Source organism: Fulvia fulva, chromosome 1 (assembly GCF_020509005.1).
Source record: "Fulvia fulva chromosome 1, complete sequence".
Lineage (NCBI taxonomy): Eukaryota > Fungi > Ascomycota > Dothideomycetes > Mycosphaerellales > Mycosphaerellaceae > Fulvia > Fulvia fulva.
The window spans coordinates 5,900,658-5,925,347 of NC_063012.1; the positions used below are offsets into that span (position 1 = coordinate 5,900,658).

Here is a 24,690-nt window from a genome sequence, read left to right on the forward strand (position 1 = left end):
GTGTAGTACCTCCTGGTGACTTCGAGTGTTCCTGAGTTGCTGCACCCCAGAAATGACGGCGCTCATGGCCTGATCTCTCCCGGCACTCACTGCCAATCCAGGGACGAATGGTACGGTAGGGTGTGCACTAATGATCTGGTCACATCGAGCTGTCGTGCATTGCTGATTACATCTAGTCCTATCTATACCCCCCCCCCCCAATTTATCCATACTGTAATTTTGGTCACAATCTATATACAAGAACCTGAACATCACTCATCACATCAGCACAATGCTGCCTGGCCCGACATCAGTCTACGCGTCGAAACTGCCATCGACATTACACAAACGTGGCATGGCACCAACGCCACACTCCTGCCAATCGGCGATGAGGTCGCAGCCCCAGGACGATGGCTGAGTGTAGTCGCCGCTACGATAGGTCGTGCGGTATGGGAAGCGGCAGTGGTCACGCTCAAACTGGATGCCGAGAGACTCGGTATCGTACCAGAACTTGGTGCCACGGAGCGTTTCCGGTGCAGAGTCTCTTTCGACCCAGTCCTGAAGAACATCAATGACGTTGACCGAGGCGCCGGCGGCGGCTTCGTTCTGACCAAACATCCATGCGCCGGCACCGCTGATGCCGCCGACACCGCAGTGGGCCATACCGCTGATGCGGAAGAGACGCAAGAACTCGTCCATACCGCTGTTGCCGATGCCCAAAGTCTGAGCGACCTTGAGATAGTAGCGCTGCGCAACACCCTCGGAGACGAGAGGATCTGCCATGCCATGATACATCAGGAGCTTGCCGCCAGCAGACTGGAAAGCGCTGAGGTCACCATCGTAGCCGGAGACATGGCCGTGGTAGGCATCGAGCTGGTCTGCTTCGGCGTAGTCGGCCTGGTCCATATCGAGAGCATCCCAGCTGCTGTCGTTCACGACTGCGTACTTGTACCAGTCCTCGGAGATGGCTTGAACTGAACCCGAGAGCTGGCCAAGGCGGAACGCATCAACTTGCGAGCCCGGGAGAAGTGCCGGGAAGAGGAGGTTGCCTTCGGCGTCGTAAAGCTCAGTGAAGACCTTACGGACAGTGTCGACTTGAGTGGCAGTCAAGCCGTAGGTGGAGTTGCTAAGTACAGTGTAGTCGAAGTCGCAGATTGTCGGGTCTTCCAGGATCCCATCATCCACACCATCGATAGGCGCATCGCACTGAGCCAAGATGGCTGACTGAACGGTGACCCAGTCATTCTGGGTCAAGAACCTAGCATCGCTGGTGCCAGTTCCTGTAAGCTGAACAAATCTACCACTCCATGCCTGCAGATGGTTGAAGTCGGTGGCAGACGATCCTGCGATGATGCCGTCAAAGTCCTCGGGATAAGCTTGAGCTGACTTCATTCCCTGCCAGCCCCCGGCAGAGCAGCCGATATAGTACGAATATGCTGCTTCTTCGTCGTAGAACTGGTTGACGACTGCTTTTCCAGCAACAACCGAAGCATGTCGTGCACGACCCGCCCAGTCCAAAATCAACTCATTGGAGCCCTGAAACCAGGAACCGTCAAAAGAAGAAGAGTTGTGACCACCATTGTCACCTATGGCTGCAAAACCCATGCCTGTAACGTACTGCATGTCATCGAAAGCAACGCAGCCATTGACACCAGAGTTGTCAGTGCTCATGGTGCGTCCGTTCCAGGTGCTGTCGCCGTCGGGAAGCCATACTTCCATGTAGACCTCAGACTCTGGACTTGTGGTGACTGTCAATACCACACGGCAAAGGTCAATCTCGGGAGTGATGGTTGTGCCGCAAGTGACGTCTCGTTGACCACCAGTAATCGTGATGGTCTCATTCGCAGCGTATGGTACACAAGATACCGGAGAGGCAGCCAGATTCGAAGGGAATGTAAGTTGCGAGCACAATCCCGCACAACTGGTGGCTGCCATGGTTGTGCCGTTGGTCGACGGTGTCGAGTTCGTTGAGCCCATTGACTCCGTGCTCGCCGTCGAGCTCGCTGCAGAGCTACTAGTGGAAGTAGAGGTCGACTCGATTTTAGACGTCGTGGATGCTGCTTTCGTTGGTGTGATGGAAGAAGAATGGGCAGGGGTTGCGAAAGCAAGGCTGGAAGTGGCGGCTTGAAGGGTTGAAAGTAAACCGTCGATCGAAGAGGAGACTTGGTTGGCAGCGGTCTGTGTATTAAGAGAAGTACTAGAGGTTAAAGTCGATGGGGCTCGTGAAGGAGGGTCGGTAGGCGGGAGCTGTCCATTATAGATGCCAGCGAGCTCCTCAAGGGCGTGACGCAGAGCCTCTTCGATCTCCGCTATCTGGTCCCTAAGCAGCTGGAAGGCGCCGGTGCGGCTGGCAACAGCAGGCTGGTCGTCGCGAGGTATCCCTGCAGAGGAGGCCGCAGCCAAGCAAGCAGAGAAAACGAGTGGAACGTCGAAGCGCATATCGACTAACGACCAATGAATAACAAGTGCAAACGAAAGGAAGAAACGGTGTGCAGTCCGTCGAGCAAAGGATTGCGCGCAACGGAAGGACAAGATGGTTGGAGGAGGGACGACATGCATTTTGAGCGTCATGACGCTTGACCGAGCTGCAGCCGCGTGCACGGTTCGAGGGGCGTGGAGGAGACGAAGGGGCTGTAGCAGGAGGGAGGGATGTTGGTCGTTTGTGCATGCGAGTGTCCGCATGTGGTATCGCATAGCGGGTTCCTGCAGACATGCACTCAAGCTAAGGCGAAAGGCGACCAGGATGCTGCGTTGTTTCCACTTTGTCCCGGCCATGTCCTGATGCACGGTGCGTTTGGTCGCACGAACGGGCAGCGTCACTTTACCTTGGGTGTCAGGCCGGCACAGCAGCAAGACGATGATGCTTGCGATGTTGGGGTGTTGGGGTCTCAGACATGGCTGCAGGCAACACTGCAATGGGTGGTGGGCGTGATCGGTACATGTATCATGTATCATCTCGGGCTTGCGTGAAGTCGGCATGTTCGGGGTCATCGGGACGGCCACGGCGGAGTACCACGACGCTTGGCGGCATCTTTGTTTTTCTGTCCAGCGCGCGACTACAGCGGGCCCATGGGTCGCTTCGGTGCACAGTGGCAGTGCACACGGTAGGGCAGGGTGGTAGGAGGTATTATAATTTATTATTAGCAGGCTGCCTTATCGTCGCCGCCGTCGCCGTTGATGAGCTGAAGTTCTGTACGAAACCTGCCGCACAAACCTGCCGCACAAACCTGCCGCACAAACCTGCCGCACAAACCTGCCGCACAACAGAGGCTGGTCGCTGCTTGTTCAGCCACGCCTCCTCCCAAACATCGAGCGTAGCACATGCAGCACAATGTCTTGTTGTACACGAGCTTTCCCACCTTGCATGAAGTAGATTAACAGAAATTGGAGAAGAGTCAGAGATGTGGAGTTCGCATACCAGCCCCTTATTCTAACCCAGCCGCACCATCCTCCGCTTCCAACCCTGGAGCACATTGTCTATAGTGACTGGACGTCGCTAAAAACGTCAGCGCCGTCTCCAGTAGGGCAACAACACTTCGTACGAGCCGTCCGACAAAGATGTACTGCTCACGTCTGGAAGCGACAGTGCCACAAATCCCATAGCCTACGGTGCAATGCCCAACGTTGTCTTCTTCAAGCCATTGCAAGGGCCAGGCGGTACTGCACTACCTCAACTTGACCGCCTTGCTCTTGTTGCTTTCGTGTTGTCTTGACCCACATCGTATTATTGGCAGTCGTATACCAGACAGAGACTGCAGGCCACGGCACTCCTTCCGTGGTTGCGCCTTACGAGCATGCACAGTGAGGTGGACGCCACTCGTGACGTACTGTTTTCGTCTAGAACCTTGTGAGATGCAACACATGTTGACCGCTATCAAAGCGGCCATTCAGTACCACCGTTGTCCTCGCTGTCTATACACCATAACGCCCAGCGCTGGAAGGTCACAAGTCTGTCTCATTGTGCCTCATACTCCATACGTTCTCTGAACTCCATGCCCATGATAGCCAGCATCATACTCGAACTGATTGTCTGGCATCGCGTAGCCTTGCTGTTGCCTCCTTGCATCCTCCATGTAAGGCCCCATCGATACTCTCGGTGCTTCCCATGCTTCGCTCTCTCTTGGCTCGTTGACAACACTCGCTCCATAGCTGCCCTGAGGCCGCTGCTTGCTATCGAGGTCGTGTAGTTGGTATACTCCGCGTCGAGTCTGCTGACGGAAGACGTAGATGTCCAGAGCGAATGCTGCGATGGTGGATGCACTATCGTTTGTCAGATCTCGCTTGTCCTATCATCCAGTGCAAGAGGTGTGCTCGGATGACAACTTACAACCCAAGCAATGTGAAGGTGAACAATGCCTTGTATATCCGACAAACCATGATGCCCACCTGCTCGTTCCAGTGTTCGATGTCGCACATATTGGCCAGTGTATCAGACATGTACCATGTCAGAAGACACCAGCTCAATCCCCATAGCACGAACAAGAAGCCATTGGCGGCCAAGTTCAGCCGCGGATTCAAGCCAACGCAGCAATGCAACAGGATAGTCACACTCAGTGCTGCGATTGAAAAGAGGCTGGCGCCGGTCAACTGTGCGCAACGGTCAGTACCAATATCTCTTGCATCGGTGTTCTTGCCGTGACCTACGAAGATGAAAGTCCAAGGCGTCTGCCAGTGGTCGTGTGTCAAGTGCCAAATGAAATAGCTCATGATGCCCCCAACGATAAGACTGCTAAGCAGCTGGAAGAAACGGATCGAGTGGAAGGGCACGCGGGGGTAGTGCGAAGGCGCGGTTTTCGCGCGACGATCGAGTGGGTTGAACATGGTGACAGAGTAGCTGAGCGAGCGTAAGAAGTTGAATGAACTGGATGAGGCTGTAGAGTGCTGGTGAGCAGGTCTGGATGCTCCACCGCCGCGTCTTATGTATGGCGATGTCCCAAAGGCTGGTGGCGTTCAACGGGAAGGCTGGCGGTATGAAACATTCGATGGCGGGGTAATGAGGTGCTGGAAGACAATACAGTGGGAGCGAACTGTTGTCGATACAAGGTACCACAGAGCATGCAGAGCTACGGAGGCAGTTCAGTATAGGAGAATGCTCGAAGGAGTCAAGGTCGAGATCGTGGTTTTGTGAGATGTCGATGAGCTGGAGCCGGACGCGTTGTGGAGGACGGCGTGGACGGGAGCTCTGACAACCTTTTCCCGGCCCTGTGTTTCTTGTGGATTGCGCCGGAGCCATGTCCTTTCCACGGTGTAATCCACAGGCATCCACGGCCTTGGATGATCAGTGCTTCTGCATGGCAGGCATGTGACAGGATTATGTAGATCTGGGCTGCAGATATTATCGTGCCCAAACCCAACGGCATTCATGTTGATTGAAGCATTGTATTGACAAGAGGTTGTAATTCGTAAATCGTATTGCCCATAACGCCTCGCTAATCGCAGGTCAATCACCCGGAGCGCCATGGGCTACCACATTGCGCTGCCCTTCTTGTTTAGCTTCTTCCTGTCCTCTGCATCATCGCTGAGGCTTCTGAGCCCGAAGAAGCTCTTCTTCGGCTTCGGCTTGGTCCCAGGCACGTTACTACTTGCAGCCCCGTTAGCTCCACTCATCATGACTGCGCTGCTACTTGCACTATTCTGCACATACAGCCCATTGCCCCCACGCTGCGGCCTAATCGGCTGGGCCGCAGACGCGAAGTTGACCTGTGACCTCTGCGGCAATGGCTGCACAGGCCGCTGTCTAACGTTCCCGGTATTTGGGCGGACCGGCTGTGCTTGAGGAGGCAGGGGCTGAACACCGTATTGTTTGCGCAGTCTTTCGGTTTCTTTCTCAACCTCTGCCTGCTTTCGCCGCGCCGCCTTCTCTTCCTCCTCCACCATCCGCTGAAGTCGCTTTCGCTCAGCTTCTTCGGTCTTTTCGCGATCACGCCGCCTACGCCGTTCTTCTTTGGCCTCTGCTTCGGCGTGCGCTCGAAGTCGAGCTGTCTCGGCGTCAATCTCCCATTGGGCACGAGCATCGGCAGCGGGCACGTTGGGAGCGGTGAGAGCATGTGCTGGAGCAGTCTGCAATTTCGGCAGAGAATTTCTCGCAGCATCGTTACTGCTTCCTGACATTTGCTGCAGAGGAAGCGGGTGATGGCCAAGAGGGTCGGGTAATCCCACTATGCTCACAGTATGCTGAGCATTCGACAGCTTCCTGCCGCCCCCTGATAGCTTTCTTTCGTTCGGCATGTCGCTTATGTTGAACACATCTCGCAGACTGTCCCTGCTCGCAAAGTACACATCTTTGATCACGATTGCGCTCAACAACATGACCACCTCCAGTCCTTTCGGGTCTTCCAGTTCCAATCTCTGCATGTTCGGCTCGTAGAGAGTGAGCTCTCGCATCTGCCTCCACAACGCCACAGCTATGTCTGGATCTCTTTTCGACTTCTTCTTAGTCTGCCTGTCGGTACTGGAACCGGTCATGAAGCAGGTCAGATCCTTGCTCAGCTTGCTTTCTTTCCGCCACGAGAAAAAAAGCTTTGGTGTAATTGCCAGGCTTGCCGGATCACTCTGACCACGATCGATATTGGCCCCGGACGGTGTTCGAAAGGTGCTCTGCGGCATGGAGAACTCATATGAATCCGATGCACCCCATTTGCCTTCTCTTATCTCAATGCGAATCTGCTGGTCCGGGTTGTACAGCTGGATCACGAACTCACTAGGAAGAATGGGCTGTGGAGCTGGCGGAACACCACCATTCCTGCGCAGTTCTTCAGCGGACAAGGAAGGCTGGGTCCACGTCGGCCGCGCGAGGACTTCCCCAAATAAGACCTCTGGATTATATGCATCGAACAGAGCGACCGCATAGCAGTTCTTGTGCGCCGGTAATGGAGATGCCGGATCGGCGTTGTGGAGAGCATAACTCGGGGCTGGATCGCTGCCATGGTGTGATAACAGGATGTCACGATGGTGGGTGTTCCCCGTGCTCGATGGTTTGAGGAAGAAGGCGGGTAGATTCTCGTCCAGCATATCGATGGTTGTGGTGTTCGGCTTGGATGGTTGCCGTAGGAGTGGTGTCAAGTTACTTCGCACCACCAACAATCGCACTTGAGGGTGAATGAGAGACGAATAGGGAGAGGACGGATTGAGTGCATCGCGTGGTGGAGGATGAGACAAGGCAACGAAGTGAAATGATCGAAAGGGCCGCCGCAAGGCTTAGCTTTTGCGACTCACTAGTCACTCGGGCAGGTGACGGTCGTTCGACCCGTGACGCGTACCTGCTGTTCTAAGCTTAGATCACAAGATCGGCAGGCACAACCCGAAAAGCTTGGCCCGCTCCTGACCCTGATGAATGCGAACATCCTTGACAAGCTGAAAGTGAAACAGCACAACCACGATATTGACGTCCGTAGATGATGAATCGTAAACATTACTCGTGCACAAAGACGATCTTTTGAGCTAACAGACTGATCGGAGAAGTTCTCCCGAGCAATTGACTTCCAGTTCGCACTGCTCCCTTTTGCACAGCCCCCATGAGGACGCTGAGTATCAGGAGCCAAGCGCGCTGACTTCATCGACTCACTCCGCGTGAAGCCCCGTGCGACCGGGTTCGATGATGCTGATGTTCCTGGGTAGCATTGGGATCCCATGCCACGCGTTCAAGATCCTGCTTGGCGCCGTTATTCGCTTTCGAACAAGTCCTCCGCACATGTCCAGCCATATGCGTGCTTGAGTCGCCGCCCGTACAGTCTCACCATCGGGCGGGGAATCTTTGCACCTCGCCGCAATTCCTTGGGCTCGTGGAACTGGATGCTGCGGCGAAGCTCGACTTTGCACTCTTCTCTTGGTCGTGGTCTGAAAATCCAAGCCGATCCGTGGAGCTGTTCTGGCTCTAAGCCGATATGATCGAAAGCAAATAACATCTCCTCCCAGCCGATTTCGAATCTTTGTTGAGCGACATCGACTGTGGATGGCAGCAAGGCACAGAATACCTTGTGCACTTCCTTGGGAAGTTTGACTCTGTGCTGGGCCACCACCGCATCATCCGCAATGATCATGCGAGGATCTGGTGCTGCTGGTTGTCCACGAGTCTTGATCTTTTGTTTGCCTCTGGTCAGTGTCACCTCAGCTGATTCCTGTGACCCAGCCGAGGTATGCTGCAGAGTGGCGCTTGGTGGATCGGCTGTCACGGTCGTCTTGGGGGGCGTGCACTCTGGTGTAGGAGGTTGGACGGGCTTCTGCCACGGTGGCGTCCTGTAAAGCTGACGTGACTCAAACATCCTGTTGAAAAGGACTTTTTCTAGGCTGATCTTGACCATTGAGCTCACTCTTTTCTGAACCTGGCTCCAGAACTTGTCCAGACAGCGCTCGGCGGACCGCATCTGATCAACATTCGCCTTGGTGGGAGCCTTCTCGGCAGGATAGTCGAAGGAAGCTGTGTAGGCATGATCCCAAGCTATGGTCAATTCATCGCAAACCAGAGGAATGGCTCCATGCAGCTTCGCGGTCAGTCCCCGGGTTCGAGACACGAGTTGGTCCGCTTGACTTGTAAAACGAGCAGCTTTATTCTTATCGAACCAAGGTGCCAACGCATCCACGGAATGCTGAAGTTCTGAGAGCAGCGCGAGATCGGAAAAATGCTCCGTGATCCAACCATCGAAGTAGTGTGACGCTTCAGTCTCGGTCTCTAGCATGTATTGCGTTTCTTGTACCTATCATGGAGCAACGTCAGTCCAAAACCTGGTTATGATGTGTTGTCAATGGGACCGCAGTGTACTCACCAGGCCATTGAGACCGTGCAGAGAACGCTGAGACGGGGTGAAGATCGAGTAGAACAGCTGGTCTACGCGACGCACTGGCCACGGAGCGCCTGTTCTCAGTTCCCATCGGCCTTGGGCTTCCGCAAACGTGCGCCAGTAGTATCGACTACGCAAGCGAGGACTTGTTGGAACCTGACAGACAAGTTATTAGCAATAATCAAGAAGCACATCGTGCAGCGCATGCCTGGTACCCTTCAGCTACGTACCCCTTCGCGAAGCACGTCAATCGAGAACATGGTGGCATTGTATAAAATGTCCATGAGCGCCATCCACCTAGATAGAACGGCATTAGTTATACCCGAGTCACACCACGTGTGACATCTCAGCAATCGCTGTAGAGTCGGGCTACAGCGCGCTGCACTTACATATCCTCGTCCTTGGCAGCGAGTCGAACGTGCTTTTCGTCCGCGCGCTGCATCTGAATCTCAATGTCGGGCATCGCCTTGAGCTTTCTGTAAATGTCGTCCCATAACACGAAAGACACAAACGCATTTGTAGACATATTGCCAGCTTCGCGCTTCCAACAGGCGGAACTAGCGCACACCGTCGAGCAGCCACAAGTGCCATTGTGCTCGATCCACTCTCGTAGAGTGGTCATGAAGAAGCCGGGGTCCTCACGCAGCATCCTATATATGCATCAGCGGTGTAATCACTCAGTGCAGAAACACCGTGCTCACCAAACGTGATCTTCCGCTGACGAGCGCCGTGCGATGGCTAGCCCTCTGAGACGCTGTAGATCCAGCCGCTGCGGTATACAGTAGGGCGCTTGGATGGTATGACCCGCCAACGAAGCCCACTCGTTGCGCTTTGCGAGCTGAGGCACGGATGGTTCGGGTCGATGTGGCGCGAGAAAGAACATGCTCGGCTCGATATCGTGCAGGATCAGCTTTGCAGACGCAAGCAAGAACCGATATGTCTCTTGTTGAATCTCCAACGCGAGAAGACCCTCCTGGCAGCGACTCAGATGCTTATGCTGACCCGACTTGAGTCGAACAGAGCGACAGTCGAGCACGAATCCGTAGCCATTGGGAGAGTGTCTCTTCTCGAACATCATGCGATGCGGCTCGTGGCCCGTGCTGTCCGCGAGGTAGTGATCTTCGCAACAATAGCCCTCGAGGCATGCCTCGGTCGCCAAGTCGAGATCGGGCAACCAAGAATTACCTAGGTGTGCTGACTTGATGTCGGCGAGACGAAATGTCTCAGGCAGGTTGCGTCCGCGTGAATTGAGGAACAGCAGGAGGAAGTTGCGCTGCTGGAGATCTTCAAGGTTGATGTGTGGCCACAGATAGGCCTCAGACCGGCACGTCTTCTCGCGCGATGCCTGCTTCTGCATGTCACGAAAATTGGAAAGATCCGGTCGATGTGTGGGTGACATGCGTGGCCACGCCTTTAGAAGCAGTTCTAGTCGCTGTTTGGAGCTTTTCTTCCTGTGCTCTGTGGTAAGCTCGCGACTTTGGACCGCATGTTTTGCACTCACATCCATCGCCGCTGAACGACGAGCTCGAAGCGCTTCAGAAGGGCATTCAGCGAGGTCCAGTCTTTGAAGATCGAGGTCGAGAAGTCTCTGGCGTCAGCTTTCGCGGAATTGGCAGGTCGACACCTCGCGTGAATCTGCAGCATTTGCAACCCAGTCTGTGCTCTTCGCCCAGCTCGTCGAGCAGTTCGTAGGTGATGCTCCTGAACTCGCGCATTGTCGTTGTCATTGCGTTGTCAGCGGAGACCTGCGTACTGCGAAGTCAGTGCCTCCATGGGGGAGAATGGAGAACATGGAACTTGGAACCTTGAAGCTGTCGGACGCTCTGAGAAGCACGCGCCACCCCTTAGCCGAATGGCTGCCTGCCGACGTGCGGGAAAGTGTAGCTGCAGACGTGTCGCATCAGGGTTCCATTCAGACGCGACCCGGCGCTTGCGGCGGTCTGGGAGGACATGGACGATGCGGTCTACCTACTCAAGCATAATCGTCAGTCTGCAGCAGCGTGCTCGGGCGCGCCATATGCTATGTTCTTGGGAGGTAAGATTTCATTAGGATGAGCTGATCTCCACTTTCCACTTCTCACCCCTCTCTGCCTTGTCGAATGCCGCCGGAACGCCATAATGTAGCTTAGGTATCATTTCATCACATCATATCCGCCCTCGTATGCTCGGCTCTACCAGAGCACTTCCTCCATTTGGCCTTCCCTCTGGCTGTAGTGAGCCACTCCACCACCGGCATCCCTCAACGCTTGCTTCCACCTCCACCAAGGTACTTCCTTGCCATCTGGATCACTATAGGCGTAACGATAGGTGCAACTGTGCTCCAGTGCTTCTGGCCCTTGTCGATCATGGGACCAACGTTGTACTTGCCAATCTTCATTTCTCGCGGTGGGCCGTCTCGACCTCCGCGCTGGTCTCTGTGGCGTCGATCATTTCTCTCGTAATCATCGTCATAGTCATCGTCGTACCGCCGGCGACTTCTGTCTCTTCGTCTGCGTGGTGGATAGTCCTCGGAGAAGTAGTCATCATCCCGTCGAGGCGGTGGTCTGCGATGGTCTTCCATGCTACGTCTACGCCTAGGCCTGTAGTCGTCTTCGTCGTCATAATCATCATATCCACCACGCCTGTCAGGACGTCTCTCGCTTCGACGGCGTGCAGGAATAGGCTCGTTGCCGTATTCGACGCCTGGTGGTGGCGGTCTTGCACCTCCCCGTCGTGGTGGAGGATAATCGACATCTGTGCCGCGCTCGTCATAGTATGGATCGCGCTTCTTGCGTCGTGGAGGCTCATCGAAGTCTGGCGGAGGATATGCGTCTCGGTCTCGCTCTCCTCGCCTTGGTCGTGCGGTGTCGCTTCCACCTCCGCCTCCTCCTCCACCGCCCCTGCGAGGCCTTCTGCCGTCACCTCCAAGCATCTTGCGGTGTGTCTCGCCCTCGTCGCTTTCGTAGCCGTCTCGCATGTCCCTGAACTTCTGGTCGCGCGGGCGGTTCTTAGCCTCGAGGTCTGGTGCGCGACCGCCGAGGAATGATGCTTCGTCTGGGAACTGAGGTCGTGTGTCGGGCGAGAGTCTGCTGCGGCTGCCTTCTCTTTTCAGTGAGGGTCTCAGCTCGCCTATTGGTGGCGGCGGCGGCAGGTTGGGATCGCCAGCCGGGGGCGGCCGTCCGCGTGCATCTTGTGGGTAGTCGTTGTCCATGTCGGGATACGGCGGTCGGTCTCTATCTCTGTCTCGGTCGCGATCGCGTCGTCGAGGGCGCGCACGAGAGTCGTCGACATAGCTCATCGTGCTTATATGCGCATGCGTATGCGGTGACCTTGAGTTGAGTTCAGGGTGCACCGGGGGCTGCTGGCTGTTTCGAGTCGTCCTGTTTGCACCGATGCGGGATGAGGTCACATGGGCGGAGCGCTGGGTTGTGTCTGCACGAGAGACGAAGGATGGGGGAGGAGAGCATGGAACCAGCTGCTTGTCACGCTTAGACTTCTGCGGCGGCGATGCGGTGGACGCTGCAGCCTGCAGGTGATGCGACCGGGGCCCAAAGTCAGTCATGAGCACCACCGGGCACAGTCACAGTGTCACACCATCACCCTCCACCAGAAAGTCCGTCCTCAGCCGTGACTGCTGAATGCAGGTGTCAACCGCAGCACGGGTCCTCCTGACCACATGCAGCCGAGCGTGCCAGAACCATTGAACGTCGTTGCACTCAACGGTGCCTGCTGTGCCTGCCACCAGACCTAAGAAAAGACATAGCCAGGTCGCGGCCTCAGTCTCTGCCACGGCCGCTGCTGTGATCAGGACCCATCCCGAGCTCGTCCTCGTGGCTGTTGCGCGCTCGAGAAAACGACCACGTGCGCAGTGCATCAGGTAACGGAAGCATACATGTATCACCTACCAAGTCTGGTGCAGGGGAAAGCCCACCCGTTGGCAGACCAAAGGCCTGGTTGTGGTTGCTCCTGAGTATATATGCGCTCTGAGTAGCCATCTTCCTGCTTTCGCCAGAACCGAGCCATTGCATATCTTGCAAAAGCAGAGTCTCTGTAGTCGACAGGACATAGCTGATAGTTCTGGCAACATTTTGGACAGCAGTGACTAGAAGCAATGCCTGGGCGTTACATAGTGACTCGGTGTCACTGTAAAGACAACACAGGCGTACACCTTTGTTGCGAGCTTGATCAGCGCCGCATCCGGTAAGTGAATTGTTTGATGTTGTGATGGCTCTTTGTATAGCATGGAGCCCAACTATCATTGCACTGCCTCGACATTCAATCTGCCGCAGCAGCTATATGCCCGCAGGTCGAAATGGTCAGATTCGAAGTGCCAGACGCTTCCTCTTCGGAGGACGAGAAGGTCGAGACATTGCCTCCAAAGACAAGTAGTCCGCCAGGGTACAGACTTGGGGGCATGACTTTTCCTCCACAAAGGAAGGGCATACTAAAACCACCAACGGCTAGCGGCCAGCATTACCACAAACAACAGCCAGCCGTGGAAGATCCGAGTTCAGGAAGTTTCAGAGTGCCCAGCACAGATTCGTCGCCCGTTTCAGACAATCCCTCACCTTCCAAAGACATCGCTGCACTGGGGACTTTGCGCCCTGGAGATTCTCCCACTGCCCCAGGATCTCCGTCACCATCGTCACGGCCTTCTCCTCCTCTATTTTCGCCACAGTTTGGCAGCAGCGGTGCAAGGAAGAACCACAAACCAGATCCGTTCCCATTGCGAGGCAACCAACGCGATCGGATCAAGAAGAGAGTCTGGAGGACAGGAAGAGGGAGACACGTCCTGGTCAGAACGGTACCCGAAGAGAATGGTCCATCCGAGAGCGAGATTCGTGCCACTAAGAGGCTCTTGAGCTATCCTGGGCTCATTAGATTACTGGATCATCGTGGTTTCCAAGCAGAAGTATATGGTGAAGCTCGCTCCACGAAACGTCCTCGTGAGACTGAGTGGGACTTCGCCGACCTTGGTACGTTGCAGGATACACTAGATCAAGAACGACATGAACAAGGCCTGCCGGAGAACTTTGTCTGGCATGTGTTGCAGTCACTATTGAAAACAGCGTTGTATCTCCATACCGGAATCGACTTCGACGCAGATGTGCAGCAGGAGAGCGCACTCTTATCGCCCTCGATTGAGGATAGAGCGTTGGTCCAGTCTCCCAAGAATTCATCAACTACAGCCGACGCGGACCCCACGCCATCGTGGAACCCCATTGTACATAACCAAATCAACCCATGGAACATCTCATTCTATAGCCATGACGAAAAAGACCCTCCAGGAACGCCACTATATCCCCATGTGAAGCTGGGCAACTTGTCTCGCGTGACAATTCTCCCGTCTCTGGATCATCAAGCCACCCACGAGGATTTCCCTCCACTTCCGACGGCCCTGCAGACAAATTTCGAGGCACCGGAGATGGCTTGGAAGTATCAGTTCGGCCCCGCGGGCACGAAGAGTGATCTATGGTCTATCGCTGCTGTTGGCGTTGTAAGTAAGGTCAGGTCAGAAGCCTTGATGAGACACCTGAGACACACTTAGGACCGCTCATGGCTTCTGCCCCCTTCGTTCGAGACACTCAGGCTGACATACCTTATTTTTAGGTAATTATGGGAGGCGTAGGAGGGATAGCACGTAAAAGGAGAGTAGAAATCTGGGACGATGTCGCAGGGAGATATCATGGGGAAAACCCGTGTTCTGACGAGGCTTTGTTCAGAGAGACCAGCAGAATGATTCAAGTCGAAAAGTGGCGATGGACAGCGGCCGATCTGAATCAGCGGTACCCAGGAAAGTACTCCATGGAGCTGCGATGCTTCCTGGAACGACTCTTGACAATGGTACCCCAGCAAAGACCTGATACCCTTGAAGCTGTTGTTTGGGCTTCGAATTATTACGTCCACTGGCTGCGCAGCGTCAACGCACCTCAAAATCCTGCGGCAGAAACTGGAGTACATGTCGACGAGCTTGAAGAGGACTCTGATACGCAGCATCGTGTCGATGTTGGAAATCGTGTCGGGGGTACGACTCCGATGCGTACTCCATCGCCTGAGCGGGTGCCCTACTCTAAGAGAGCGCCGCTGGACCCACGAACTGAGCAAGTGGAACTGCCAAATCTCGACGCCGAGGCGGCTTCTTACTCCAGCAGTGAAGACTTGGAGCTTGGTCCGCCAGCGCATCTCTTGCGTGAGTTGGAGTTGAAAAAGAAACTGCAGCACAAGAGCCAGACGGCCTCTTCGAGAGAGTAGCTGCTTGACAAAGACACACATAGACTCTGCTGGTTTTGTGCTGTTGCCGAATGGTCACTATTCTTCATGTCTCTTGTTCTCGACAGGCAGCAAGCCCAGTAGCCACTCTTCAGCGAGCACGAGACATGACCAAGTCGTTATATGACAGAAGAAGTGGCACAGTGCACAAGAGAAATGTTGATTGCTACACCGAGCTCTAGGCTACGGCTTGTATCGAAGACTGCATCTTACTCAGGTGCTTCCAATCCTAAACTCCACGCTAAAGTGAACAAAATTCCGGCCATCTTCAAACACTTCATCCCCAAGGCGATTGCTGCTGTGATGTCTGTCCAGGTCGTGGAAACACGGGCACTGTCTCCAGACTTTCCAATCCGCCCATCGTTGTCTGCTGCGAATGTTGCCATCCTTGGCCAGTCTGCTGATTTACAAACATTGACTGGCGAAAAGGATTCGTGCTGCCAGTAGGTTGTACCTGCAGCGGCGAGGTGGTCGAGGCGGCTGGTTGCTGCGATGGTGTCACGTTTCGCGCGAATGGATTTGTGCCGGTCTGCTGTGGCTGCAACGGCTGAGGATGATGTCCAGGCTGAGGCGCAAATGGAGAAGCTGTCTTTTGTTGCTGCTGTGTTGGCGGCGGTGAAGGGCCGTTCTCAGGAAGTGACTGCAAGGTGCTCTTGGCGAAGGGGTTGGTTGCCTGCCGATGAAGGGGCTGCTGGGCTTGTTGTTGTGGTTGCGCAAGTGCACCGAATCCTGAATCGGTGGCCATCATGGATTGGCGGAAAGGATTAGTGGACTGTGGTTGCAATGGCACAGGGGGCTGTGTCTGCTGCTGCGGCGCGTTTGCGTATTGCGGTTGCTCTTGACCAAAGCCGGTCGGCGTATACGTTTGCTGCTGCGTCGGTTGTGGTCCGTAGCCTCCAAATCCAGCACCGGTATATTGTGTTTGTAAGGGCTGAGGCTGGCCATAAGAATTTGTCGAGGGAGCATTGACACCGTAGCCATTCATGGCTTGCTGCGGATCATGTTGGTAGCCTACAGACTGCTGAGGCTGCTGATAGCCTGTCATTTGCGGCATTTGTTGCTGCAGCTGTGGAGCCTGTTGTTGCTGTTGCTGCTGGAGGAAGGGATTTGTCTGCATCGTCTGCTGATTCTGATCTATTGATTCAAAGAAGTCTATCAGGTCTTGCTTAGGGCCTGTTGTGGGTTGAGTTGTAGTAGCTTTCGCCGCGGCTTTGTTGTCTTCATCGAAAGGCGTCCACGTCTTGCTGGTGGTGGTGGCGGTGGTGGTGGCAGGCCGAGAAGCCGGTTGTGAAGGTTTAGATACAGACTTGCCACTTTTCCTGGCATCCTGCTCCGCGAGATACTGTCGTCGATTGATCTCAAAGTCTTTGTCGTCCAGATACTCTTGCAAAGAAGCGGCTAAGCTCGTGGGCGCATGTTTGAGCTTCGGAATCTCGAGCCTCGTGGCATACTCAAACTGCCGTGCCACGCTCAGATACTGCACCACCTGCTCGGTCTGCTTGCAGAAGATCTTGTATATCCGGATCGAGCGTTCTGCGTCTGGCCGCGACATCTCAAAGTAGTGGCTCAAGACATTCATGACGGCCTCATTCTCCACGTTGTACAAGTCCAGCAGATCCCGCGTAAGCAGACGAAAGGCAGTCAAGGATATCTCGTTTTCCACATCGTTCTGCAGCAGATCGCACTTGACCAATGCCTTGATCTGGTCCTGCACCACCTCGGTCTCGCGTAGGAGGCCCTTGTCCACAGACAATCGCTTCATACGGCCTTCACCGCCCCTCACATAGTCGCACTTGGCCCTCTCGTATGCCTTCGCGCGGGCAAGCAGGTATTCCGCGTAGACTCTGATGTTCTGGCCTTGGGTCTGGACGTCGGTGAAGTGATTGATGGCCAGTCTCTGCTGGGGCGCAACGGATAGATAGCTCAGGGTGACGTCCTGCACGCCCTCCTTGATCATCAGGTGGACGATGATGAGCGCCTTGAAGGCCACCGTCCATGTCGAGTCGCGCAGACGGTGGGTGAGGGTGCGGAAGACCTCGGCAACGCCCGCCTCGCCGGACTGCGTGGCCAGGAGGATGTGCTCGACGTACTTGGACTTGGGCGGCGCGAGCTTGACCTTGGTGCCGCCCTTGACCGACTTCTCGAAGGAGCTCGACATGGCGGGATGCGAGCGGTGGTTCGCGAGAGACATCCGGAGACGATCGGGGTTCGACTTGAGGGCGGCGGGAAGGGAGGGAGGGAGGGAGGGAGGAGTCGTCGGAGACGGAGTCGTCGGCGTCGGCGTCGTCGTCTTGGCTATCGCAGGAGCATGTTGCGTGGAGTCGTGGTCAGTACATGTAGTCGCACGCTGCCTCCCAGCGTCGGCGTCAGCGACCCGTTCTATGGTGAATGCGCGCGCGCGGTGTTCTATCACTTCCGGCGATGACAAGCACCTTAGCAGCAGCAGCAACAAGGCACAACGGCAGCGCGCATCCCTCGTACCTCTTATTACTCTCCACCAAGATGCTAAGCTCTCGCTGCCAGTGAGATTGTGGCTAGAATGACGTTCGCTAGCGCACCGGCGACGTTGACTTCATGTGGTGTCGCAGTACATGTATTTCCCTCGTGCCTCTCATCGTCCTTCCTCGCATCAACGTCGCATCAACGTCGCATCAACGTCGCATCAACATCGCAGGCAGTAATAATTGAAGGTGCATGACAGGCAGAAACACTACCTACTACGTGGATGCAGCAACGAGAGCGATAGGACCTATGGCACGAAGTCTATATCGTACATGCCCAATACCCCCGTAACACTGCCCGAAACACAACTCCTATCCAACGCCGAGATATCAATCAGTTAGCAAGCCATGTCAAGTCGTAGGTCGCCGAGACTTTCTCTGCCTCTTCGCGCGCCCTGTTTCACGCCACCTTCACCACGAAGCGCTTGAGGCCTGGATCGTCCAACAGACGCTGCATCGCATCCTCGCTCAGCTGAACAAGAACATCCCAGGTGCCCTCTTCCGTGCGCAACGGGAGCAGGTTGCAGCCATACGCCGAGTGATGTCTGCTAGCCTTCCTCCCAAACTGCGGAGGTCCCAAGCCAAGTCCCAAACCAGCCTCGTCTCCGACAGGCAGATCGGCCCAGCTGGTGATGAAGACATCATGGTTGAAGTCGATGCGCGGATGGTTCATACTCCTGACATCGTCGCGGCTGTTGATGAGGGCAATTGCTGACCGAACTTTGGGCTCCGTCAGGTTCGACATGCCGCCACGGACCAAGCGAGCTGCGTCCTTGATGGTGCTAACGTCGAAGGGCATGCCCAGACGAAGCACAGTGGACGTGCAGTGACTGAACAGGCATGCGTTGCCGCAGAAGTTGTCGTCAAGTGGTGGATCGATGCGGTTGCGGATGCTGACAGGGTGTAGGAGTGCTGATACTTGGCCGCCGTCTATCGTGCTTGGTGGCCAACGTGCACGTGTGATGGCCTTGAAGAGTATGCCCGTCAAGCAGTCGAAGGCCGACAGGTGCACGCCTGGTGTCGCCTCTTGATGCCGCAGACGTTCATTGACCATATCCCTTAGAACATATTCTCAGTAAGCCGGTATAGAAGAAGCTCGTCATCACACATACCTTGTTGCGTCCAACAGGTCCAGGTCGAAGCTCAAGATCCGCGAGCTACCTTGGCTTGGCGCGAGAGACGGCATCGTCGTATTACTAGGCAGTGCGTTGTATTCCGGATGCTCTGCAAGGTTCTCCTTGATGCCGTGCGAGCCAGATAGACGATCTCGAACCTGCGACTGACACTGCGCATCTTGCTGCAGTGTTGGCACGGTATGAGTTCGCGTTGGCAAGATGTCCTCGGAGATCGACATGTAACGAATGATGCTGGCCATGCCTTGAATATCTGCGACCGAATGGTGGAGGTAAAGCGCAACAATTACACCGCCCTCAACAATGCTGGCCTGCACTGCAAAGGCTGCGTTGCCACCACTGGCCGCGTCTGGCATGTCTGGCAGCGGCGTGATCACATCGCCTATGAACGCTGATGCTGGCATGTTGTTCGCAGCGAGGTACTGGGAAGAGAATCAGCGTGACTCTATGCGACGAAGACCAGCAAGCCGTACCTGGTAAGTGTACGGGAACTCTTCATGTGTCAAGACCTTCACCGTTGGGGCAAACTCGCGGAGCCGGTCAACCGTTGAGTGGACTTCCAGTCTACCCTTCTGCATGAACTCCGCCAGAGAGCCAGCGCTGCCCTGGCGGTGGATGGTTTGTACGAAGTCGTCCTTGCTTTTGTAGAGTAAGGGTTTGGCCTCAACCACCACGCCTCCCAGTATCGGGAGATGGCTAATGGCACGTTTCGTGGATGCTGTAAGGTTTGCAACCAACTGCTGCCTGTCGTCTTCGTCGTCGCTGCAAGGAAAGCACAAGCAATATCGGATGTCTGTCCTTTCGTCAATTGTCTGCTTCACGCGATACTGATGCGAGTGCCCTCACATGTCCTGATGATGCTTTGATCGATCGTGGAGAGCCTGTAGGTAATGACTTTGTCAGCCATGGTCGTTGAGTGGTCGCCGTGTCTATATACACAGTCCGCTGGATCTGATGATTGCCAGGCTTCGCTAGTGATCGTGGTTGATGTCGATATCGCGTTTGAGGCGAGTGGGAGTGCGAGAATCATAGATCCAACTCAGCGGCTTGTTGAAGTGAAGCGTTGTTCACTTTTGCGCAAGTGAGTCAGCAGTGACGGTGGCGATATAGTCATGCGGAGGATCTTTGCTGTATGCTTTTACGCTACGATGAGTACATCTATTATCATCAGCGCCATCAATGACCGTGACTATTGCAAACCGGGCCAAGGCTTCCGGCTTTTCGATTCCCATCATGCAAACAATGGGGTATATCCTCCGTAAGTGCGCCCAGCTCAGCAAATTCCAATTGCACCGGCGTTAGTCACTACAACGGTGACCAGTGAAAGCAAGCTCGACCATCGAGACAGGTGACGATCGATAGTCACATAATTGCAACCTCAGTTGAGCTCCTTGAATTTCTTGGCGCAGGTGGCAGGAGCAAACACATATGTGCTGCCCTTCTTGCTCATCCACTCGCTGACTTTCTTCCAAGGCATTCTACCGTTGCGATCTCTGCCAGAGCCATCGAAGCCGGAGAATCTGCGAACAGCTTTGTCTAAGAGATCGAGCTAGTGGAGAAGTCAGACCATTGAATAGAGGTATCATCAGGCAGTATGGATCACTTACATCCTTCTCGGTCCACTCGGGCTTGCGAACTCGCTGGCTCTTGTCCTTTGTCAGCACACGTACACGACCACGCAGTGTTGATTCAGCTTCCGAGAATTTGCCTCGAACCTTGATCTCCTTGTATGACCAGCCCTTCTCCCTCATCTTCAGCAGGTAACGGTCTCGGTCGTGGCGATAAGCAGCTTCGGTCAGAGCTTGATCATGGACGTCCAGCTCGGAGTCACTGTCGCTCTCGGAGTCTTGCTCTGGGGATGTTTCGAGGCTGTAATGACTCAGGCTCGGCAAAGCGTGGATGCCAGTACCGACAGGCTCAGTTGCAAGTAGCGGAGGGAGCGGTTGGGCAGTGGGGCCATGAAGGTTCGTTGGCGAGACAAGAGGTAGACCGTGAGCATGCGGATGATGACTGACCAGTGGCTGTGTCGGTGGAACTGGCTGTGCGGCATTCCACATGGCGGCGATTGGTGCATGCTCTGGAAAGGTTCCAGTACAGCCTACGCATTTGCATGTCCCTTGGAAAGGCGTATGGGCGTGAGTCGTGACCCCCGCGCCCTCGAATTTCGAGATGCCATCCGCTGCAAGCCCAGACGATTGGTAGTTGCCGCTGAGTGGGTAGCGAAGGAAAGCATCACCTCCGCGAGGACTGACAGGAGTACAAGGGTCGTTGCTGAGAGTTCCAAGCGATGCTGGTGATGGCGCGTCGTATTCGACAGAGGAGAGCATCCAGTCATCGTTTTCGACATTGGCATATTGTGAAGTGTCCACTGCTTGTGAAAGTAGGGTCGGCGTGGGCATGTGAGGGCTGGTCTCGATCTTGTGTGGCAGGCCGCCACTGAACGACATGGAGAGGTCAGAACCGCTACCAAAGCTGCCGCTGCCGTTGAAGCTGCCGATGCTACCGAAGCTTCCTGTGCTGTGGAAGCTGCCTGTGCTGGAGAAAGAGTCGTTGAAGGCAGGATTGGTCAGGTCGCCCTGACGCCACTGTCACACATCAGTATATGCTCGCTCTCACTGTCGGGCAATGCACGTAAAAGGACGTTACAAACCTGAGATATGTGACTGTCTTCCGGATCTTGCAAGAACTGTTCGAAGAGAGGACGGTCATGGCTGCCGGCGGTGAGCTGCGAGCCACCATGTTCGAGACCTAAGTCGACCAAGTCTTGCTCAGCGGATGACGTTGCAGGAGATTGCATTGTTGCCATTGTGCGAGAGAGGTGGCGCTGAAATGGTCTGAAGTTGAAATGTTGCAAGTGACGGCGACGAACGGCGAAAGGTCCCCCGGTTTGGCCGTGGGGCTGTGATGGGTGTGATGGCATGGTCATGTTGGTCTCACCGACAGTGTTCATGCTCGCTGTTACTGGCTGATGGTATCTGCCGCTTGAGATCAACGTGTGCTCATCCGTGTGTTCGGTGTGCACTTACCCTCGTGGTGGCGTGCGAACACGCGGAAAGCGATGCCTTGAACTTGTTCGGTGCATGGATTGGTGCATTCTTGGGGCTGGTATCTGCAGGCAGTATGGTGTTCTATTGCGTTGGGTTCACGGCCGGCCGAAAGCAATGACAAGTCTAGTGTCAAGCTCACTTGAGCTAGCCAAGATGGGAACGGGAACTTGCTTCGTCGCTGGACGTGAGTGCAGCCGTGCTGCGTTTCGACACAGAAGTCGCAGCGCCAAGACTACAGCTTCCGGCCAAGGCAATTGACTGCGCGGAGTGCGATGTGGCAGCGACCGCTTCTCGACTGTGTCCCCGCGCTGAAGCGGTGGATGTTGACAGACTGAGACGTGACGTAAAGGGCGGATTGGGTCTGCGCGAGATCTGATGTGGTCAATGGCTGGCGGTGCATGGACCCCGGGGAGGCTCATGAGCTTACATTGCTGATCGTTGATGTGTAGTTCTCGGTCTTGAACAGGTAGCAAAAGTGGCCGCCTCCAGCAAAATCAGACACACAACCTCCAAGAATACAAAGCAAATCAGAACAAGCAACAACTCGACCGCCAAAGAGAGAACACGGCCAGGATGAGAGTGTCTTACCAACGGCGATGGGACTCGCTTTGTACATCAAGTTTCAGGAGCGCACTCCGTGGATCGTGCGTGGTGAGCGTTTGACCTTGCCGACACTCAATCACGGAGGACATACGGCCCAGTCTACCGAGCCCCGACCATGAGTTCTAGCCCTGCATGCAAGAGTGCAGAGTGGAGCCTGCCTGGATGATGCGACTTCCGCGCGGCAGAGAGAATGGTCCAAGCAAGGCGATGGTGGCCTCTAGGCCACTGTCGCTGCAGCGATCCCGCAGTTCGATGCCACGTCCTTCTGACAGGCCTGGATGCTGACCTGCATCGTGGCGTGGCTCCTGTTCGTTCGTCGGCAGTCTACCGGCATCCATAGCTTGTATCGGAGCTGTCATCAACGGTGTACTGCGGCTTGCCGCGACAGCTCATCCAGCTCTTGCTCATCACTGCATGTGGCAAAATGGCGTCCGATTTGGCACGACCATGCCATGGCGGATGTTGGCCAAGAACAGTAAGCGCAATGTCGATGGCACTTTGGCAGCCGTAATGGTGATCCGATCAGAGAGCATGGAGGGCGATGTGACAGCCCAAACTCGCGTGCCTGGTGTTTACCTGGTTGGCATCATACAAGCTGCAAGAATTCACGGTACTCCACGGTAACATGCGTGCTCAGCCAACACATACAAGCCAACTGCGTTAGCTCTGCATGATGCAGAAAGCGACTGCTCAAATTCTGCTGTGTTTATCTTGCCAATCAGAATATCGCTGAGGAGATGCATCTGCTCCGTGGATGCGTGAGCTGCGATGAAGCAACACCAGACTGCCGTGCACGCGACTTTGCGTGAGGGCCAATATGGAAGCAAAAGTCGCGTTTGAGAAGTCGTCTGCCATTGCCTTCTTGCCTCCGCGCCGGCAGGGCGTCGTCGGATACTTGCATGTTGACAGGAGATCGCCAGGGGTACGCGTTGTCCCGAATGGCGAATGGATGTCACCTTAGCAGGCATGCTGCTGTAGCCCGCGGCAGTGTTGTTGACGGTTGATGGTGTCACCACTGTCAGTGCTGTATAGAGCGAGAGTTGACCGCGCCTGAATTAGATGATGTGTGAGAGCTGAAGTCACGACAACCTGGAAGGTGGAGTCTGTATGTGTCAGCAAATTCTGAGTTCGCACGTGATGTTGGCATCTCGGTCTGAGGTGAGGTACATCGAGCATGAAGGACCACTGTACAGTACCGAGGAAATATTCAACAGCACGTGCGCTGACGCTTTGACAGACGAGATCAAGATGTCTGCACTCAAATGATGTCGTCAACAACGAAAAATGTGCTGTTGGCGGTTGTGAACCTCCAACAAGAGTAAGCGCAGCGGTGTGAAGCTCTATTGACTAGCCCGGCCTTCGAGGAGGGCGTGCAACACACGCCCGACTTACTATCCGAGTTTAGCCAACAGTATACTCTACGACACACTAGCATAGTCTTGAATACGAGTTCGCCAACAGGCACAGCTCGGTAGGTCACGTGTTTTCAGCAACTTGAATTAGTCATCCCCAAACTTGAATTTAGCCAATCAGAAGAGGCGCCAAGACTCGTCTGGGGCTGGTGATAGAGCTCCACTCCCTCGCTGACGCCACCACCTTCGTGCTCGCAAGCTCGCACTACGGTGGATGGCTAGCGCTCGGTCGCTACGCTTAATGATAAAATCCGCTGTGACCATCCTTCCTCACTGGTCAGCGACAGTATGGTAGGCGCTGGGCTCCAAATTGCTGGCCAATGTTCGAAGGGCACGAGCAAACAATTTCCTTTCCCCACATACCTCAAACCTCCCGTCTCTCCTCGAACTGCCTCAGCAAGTCCTGTGCATCACTGCAGTCTTCGCCACTCATCGCATCGCATCGCATCGCACTCACACAGCACGGCCAGGCCAGGCCTCCAATGCGCAACCTCAAACTACATCGAGTCTGAGCGTTTCGCCGCTGCCTCCTGGATGCGGCCACTGGAACGAGAATGAACGCATATAGTCCGGCGCTTATCCACCAAGAGCACGCATGAGATCAGAACTCCAGGCATGAGTGTGACCGTCGTGCTGATGCTACTGTAAGAAAGAACGACGCTCTGTCATTGATCGGTGAGCGCTGGTCTCGCAGCGACACTGGCCGTCGACAGCGACTTCATCGTCGGGTATCTTCGAGAGTCACAGCGGATCTTCAGGATAGCCGCCAGGACCTGACTTTCGCGCCGACCATCAGCGAGGACCTTCATCTCTCGCGAAACGATCTCAAAATAGGACGAAACAGGCGCGAAGCTCATACCAGCTGTTCGACGTGCATTGCATGACGTCCGACCTCCAGGAACCGTACCACCGTGGGCCACTAAGGCGGCCAACGACACAAGTCTCCCCGTGCGCTGCCAAGGCGCCGGCCTCATGGCAGTACCAGCAGT

General features: G+C 55.1%; 8 protein-coding genes across 8 annotated transcripts; 1 reads left to right on the forward strand and 7 right to left on the reverse strand.

Moving 5' to 3' along the window:
* Positions 1-294: 294 nt before the first annotated feature.
* Positions 295-2,418, reverse strand: CLAFUR5_01128 (putative feruloyl esterase B-2; the record flags this gene model as incomplete). Its single annotated transcript, XM_047900276.1, has 1 exon — positions 295-2,418. One exon carries the CDS (start codon positions 2,416-2,418, stop codon positions 295-297), a length of 2,124 nt encoding a protein of 707 aa, XP_047756235.1.
* A 1,526-nt stretch (positions 2,419-3,944) lies between these two features.
* On the reverse strand, positions 3,945-6,990 carry CLAFUR5_01129 (uncharacterized protein; the record flags this gene model as incomplete). Its single annotated transcript, XM_047900277.1, has 4 exons — positions 3,945-4,239; positions 4,307-4,566; positions 4,624-4,813; positions 5,447-6,990. 4 exons carry the CDS (start codon positions 6,988-6,990, stop codon positions 3,945-3,947), a joined length of 2,289 nt encoding a protein of 762 aa, XP_047756236.1.
* A 650-nt stretch (positions 6,991-7,640) lies between these two features.
* On the reverse strand, positions 7,641-10,400 carry CLAFUR5_01130 (uncharacterized protein; the record flags this gene model as incomplete). The annotated part of the gene is made up of 6 exons (XM_047900278.1): positions 7,641-8,672; positions 8,742-8,912; positions 8,987-9,053; positions 9,146-9,406; positions 9,458-10,207; positions 10,258-10,400. The coding sequence occupies 6 exons, from the start codon at positions 10,398-10,400 to the stop codon at positions 7,641-7,643; spliced, it is 2,424 nt and encodes an 807-aa protein (XP_047756984.1).
* Positions 10,401-10,995: 595 nt separating this feature from the next.
* Positions 10,996-12,033, reverse strand: CLAFUR5_01131 (uncharacterized protein; the record flags this gene model as incomplete). Its single annotated transcript, XM_047900279.1, has 1 exon — positions 10,996-12,033. The coding sequence occupies one exon, from the start codon at positions 12,031-12,033 to the stop codon at positions 10,996-10,998; it is 1,038 nt and encodes a 345-aa protein (XP_047756983.1).
* A 1,014-nt stretch (positions 12,034-13,047) lies between these two features.
* CLAFUR5_01132 (uncharacterized protein) lies at positions 13,048-14,987 on the forward strand (the record flags this gene model as incomplete). Its single annotated transcript, XM_047900280.1, has 2 exons — positions 13,048-14,232; positions 14,346-14,987. 2 exons carry the CDS (start codon positions 13,048-13,050, stop codon positions 14,985-14,987), a joined length of 1,827 nt encoding a protein of 608 aa, XP_047756986.1.
* Positions 14,988-15,282: 295 nt separating this feature from the next.
* CLAFUR5_01133 (ENTH domain-containing protein) lies at positions 15,283-17,196 on the reverse strand (the record flags this gene model as incomplete). Its single annotated transcript, XM_047900281.1, has 1 exon — positions 15,283-17,196. The coding sequence occupies one exon, from the start codon at positions 17,194-17,196 to the stop codon at positions 15,283-15,285; it is 1,914 nt and encodes a 637-aa protein (XP_047756985.1).
* Positions 17,197-17,906: 710 nt separating this feature from the next.
* Positions 17,907-19,669, reverse strand: CLAFUR5_01134 (O-acetyltransferase ptmV; the record flags this gene model as incomplete). The annotated part of the gene is made up of 4 exons (XM_047900282.1): positions 17,907-18,564; positions 18,619-19,061; positions 19,113-19,432; positions 19,486-19,669. The coding sequence occupies 4 exons, from the start codon at positions 19,667-19,669 to the stop codon at positions 17,907-17,909; spliced, it is 1,605 nt and encodes a 534-aa protein (XP_047757292.1).
* Positions 19,670-20,017: 348 nt separating this feature from the next.
* Positions 20,018-21,733, reverse strand: CLAFUR5_01135 (uncharacterized protein; the record flags this gene model as incomplete). Its single annotated transcript, XM_047900283.1, has 4 exons — positions 20,018-20,188; positions 20,247-21,224; positions 21,290-21,614; positions 21,666-21,733. The coding sequence occupies 4 exons, from the start codon at positions 21,731-21,733 to the stop codon at positions 20,018-20,020; spliced, it is 1,542 nt and encodes a 513-aa protein (XP_047757291.1).
* Between the last annotated feature and the right edge of the window lie 2,957 nt (positions 21,734-24,690).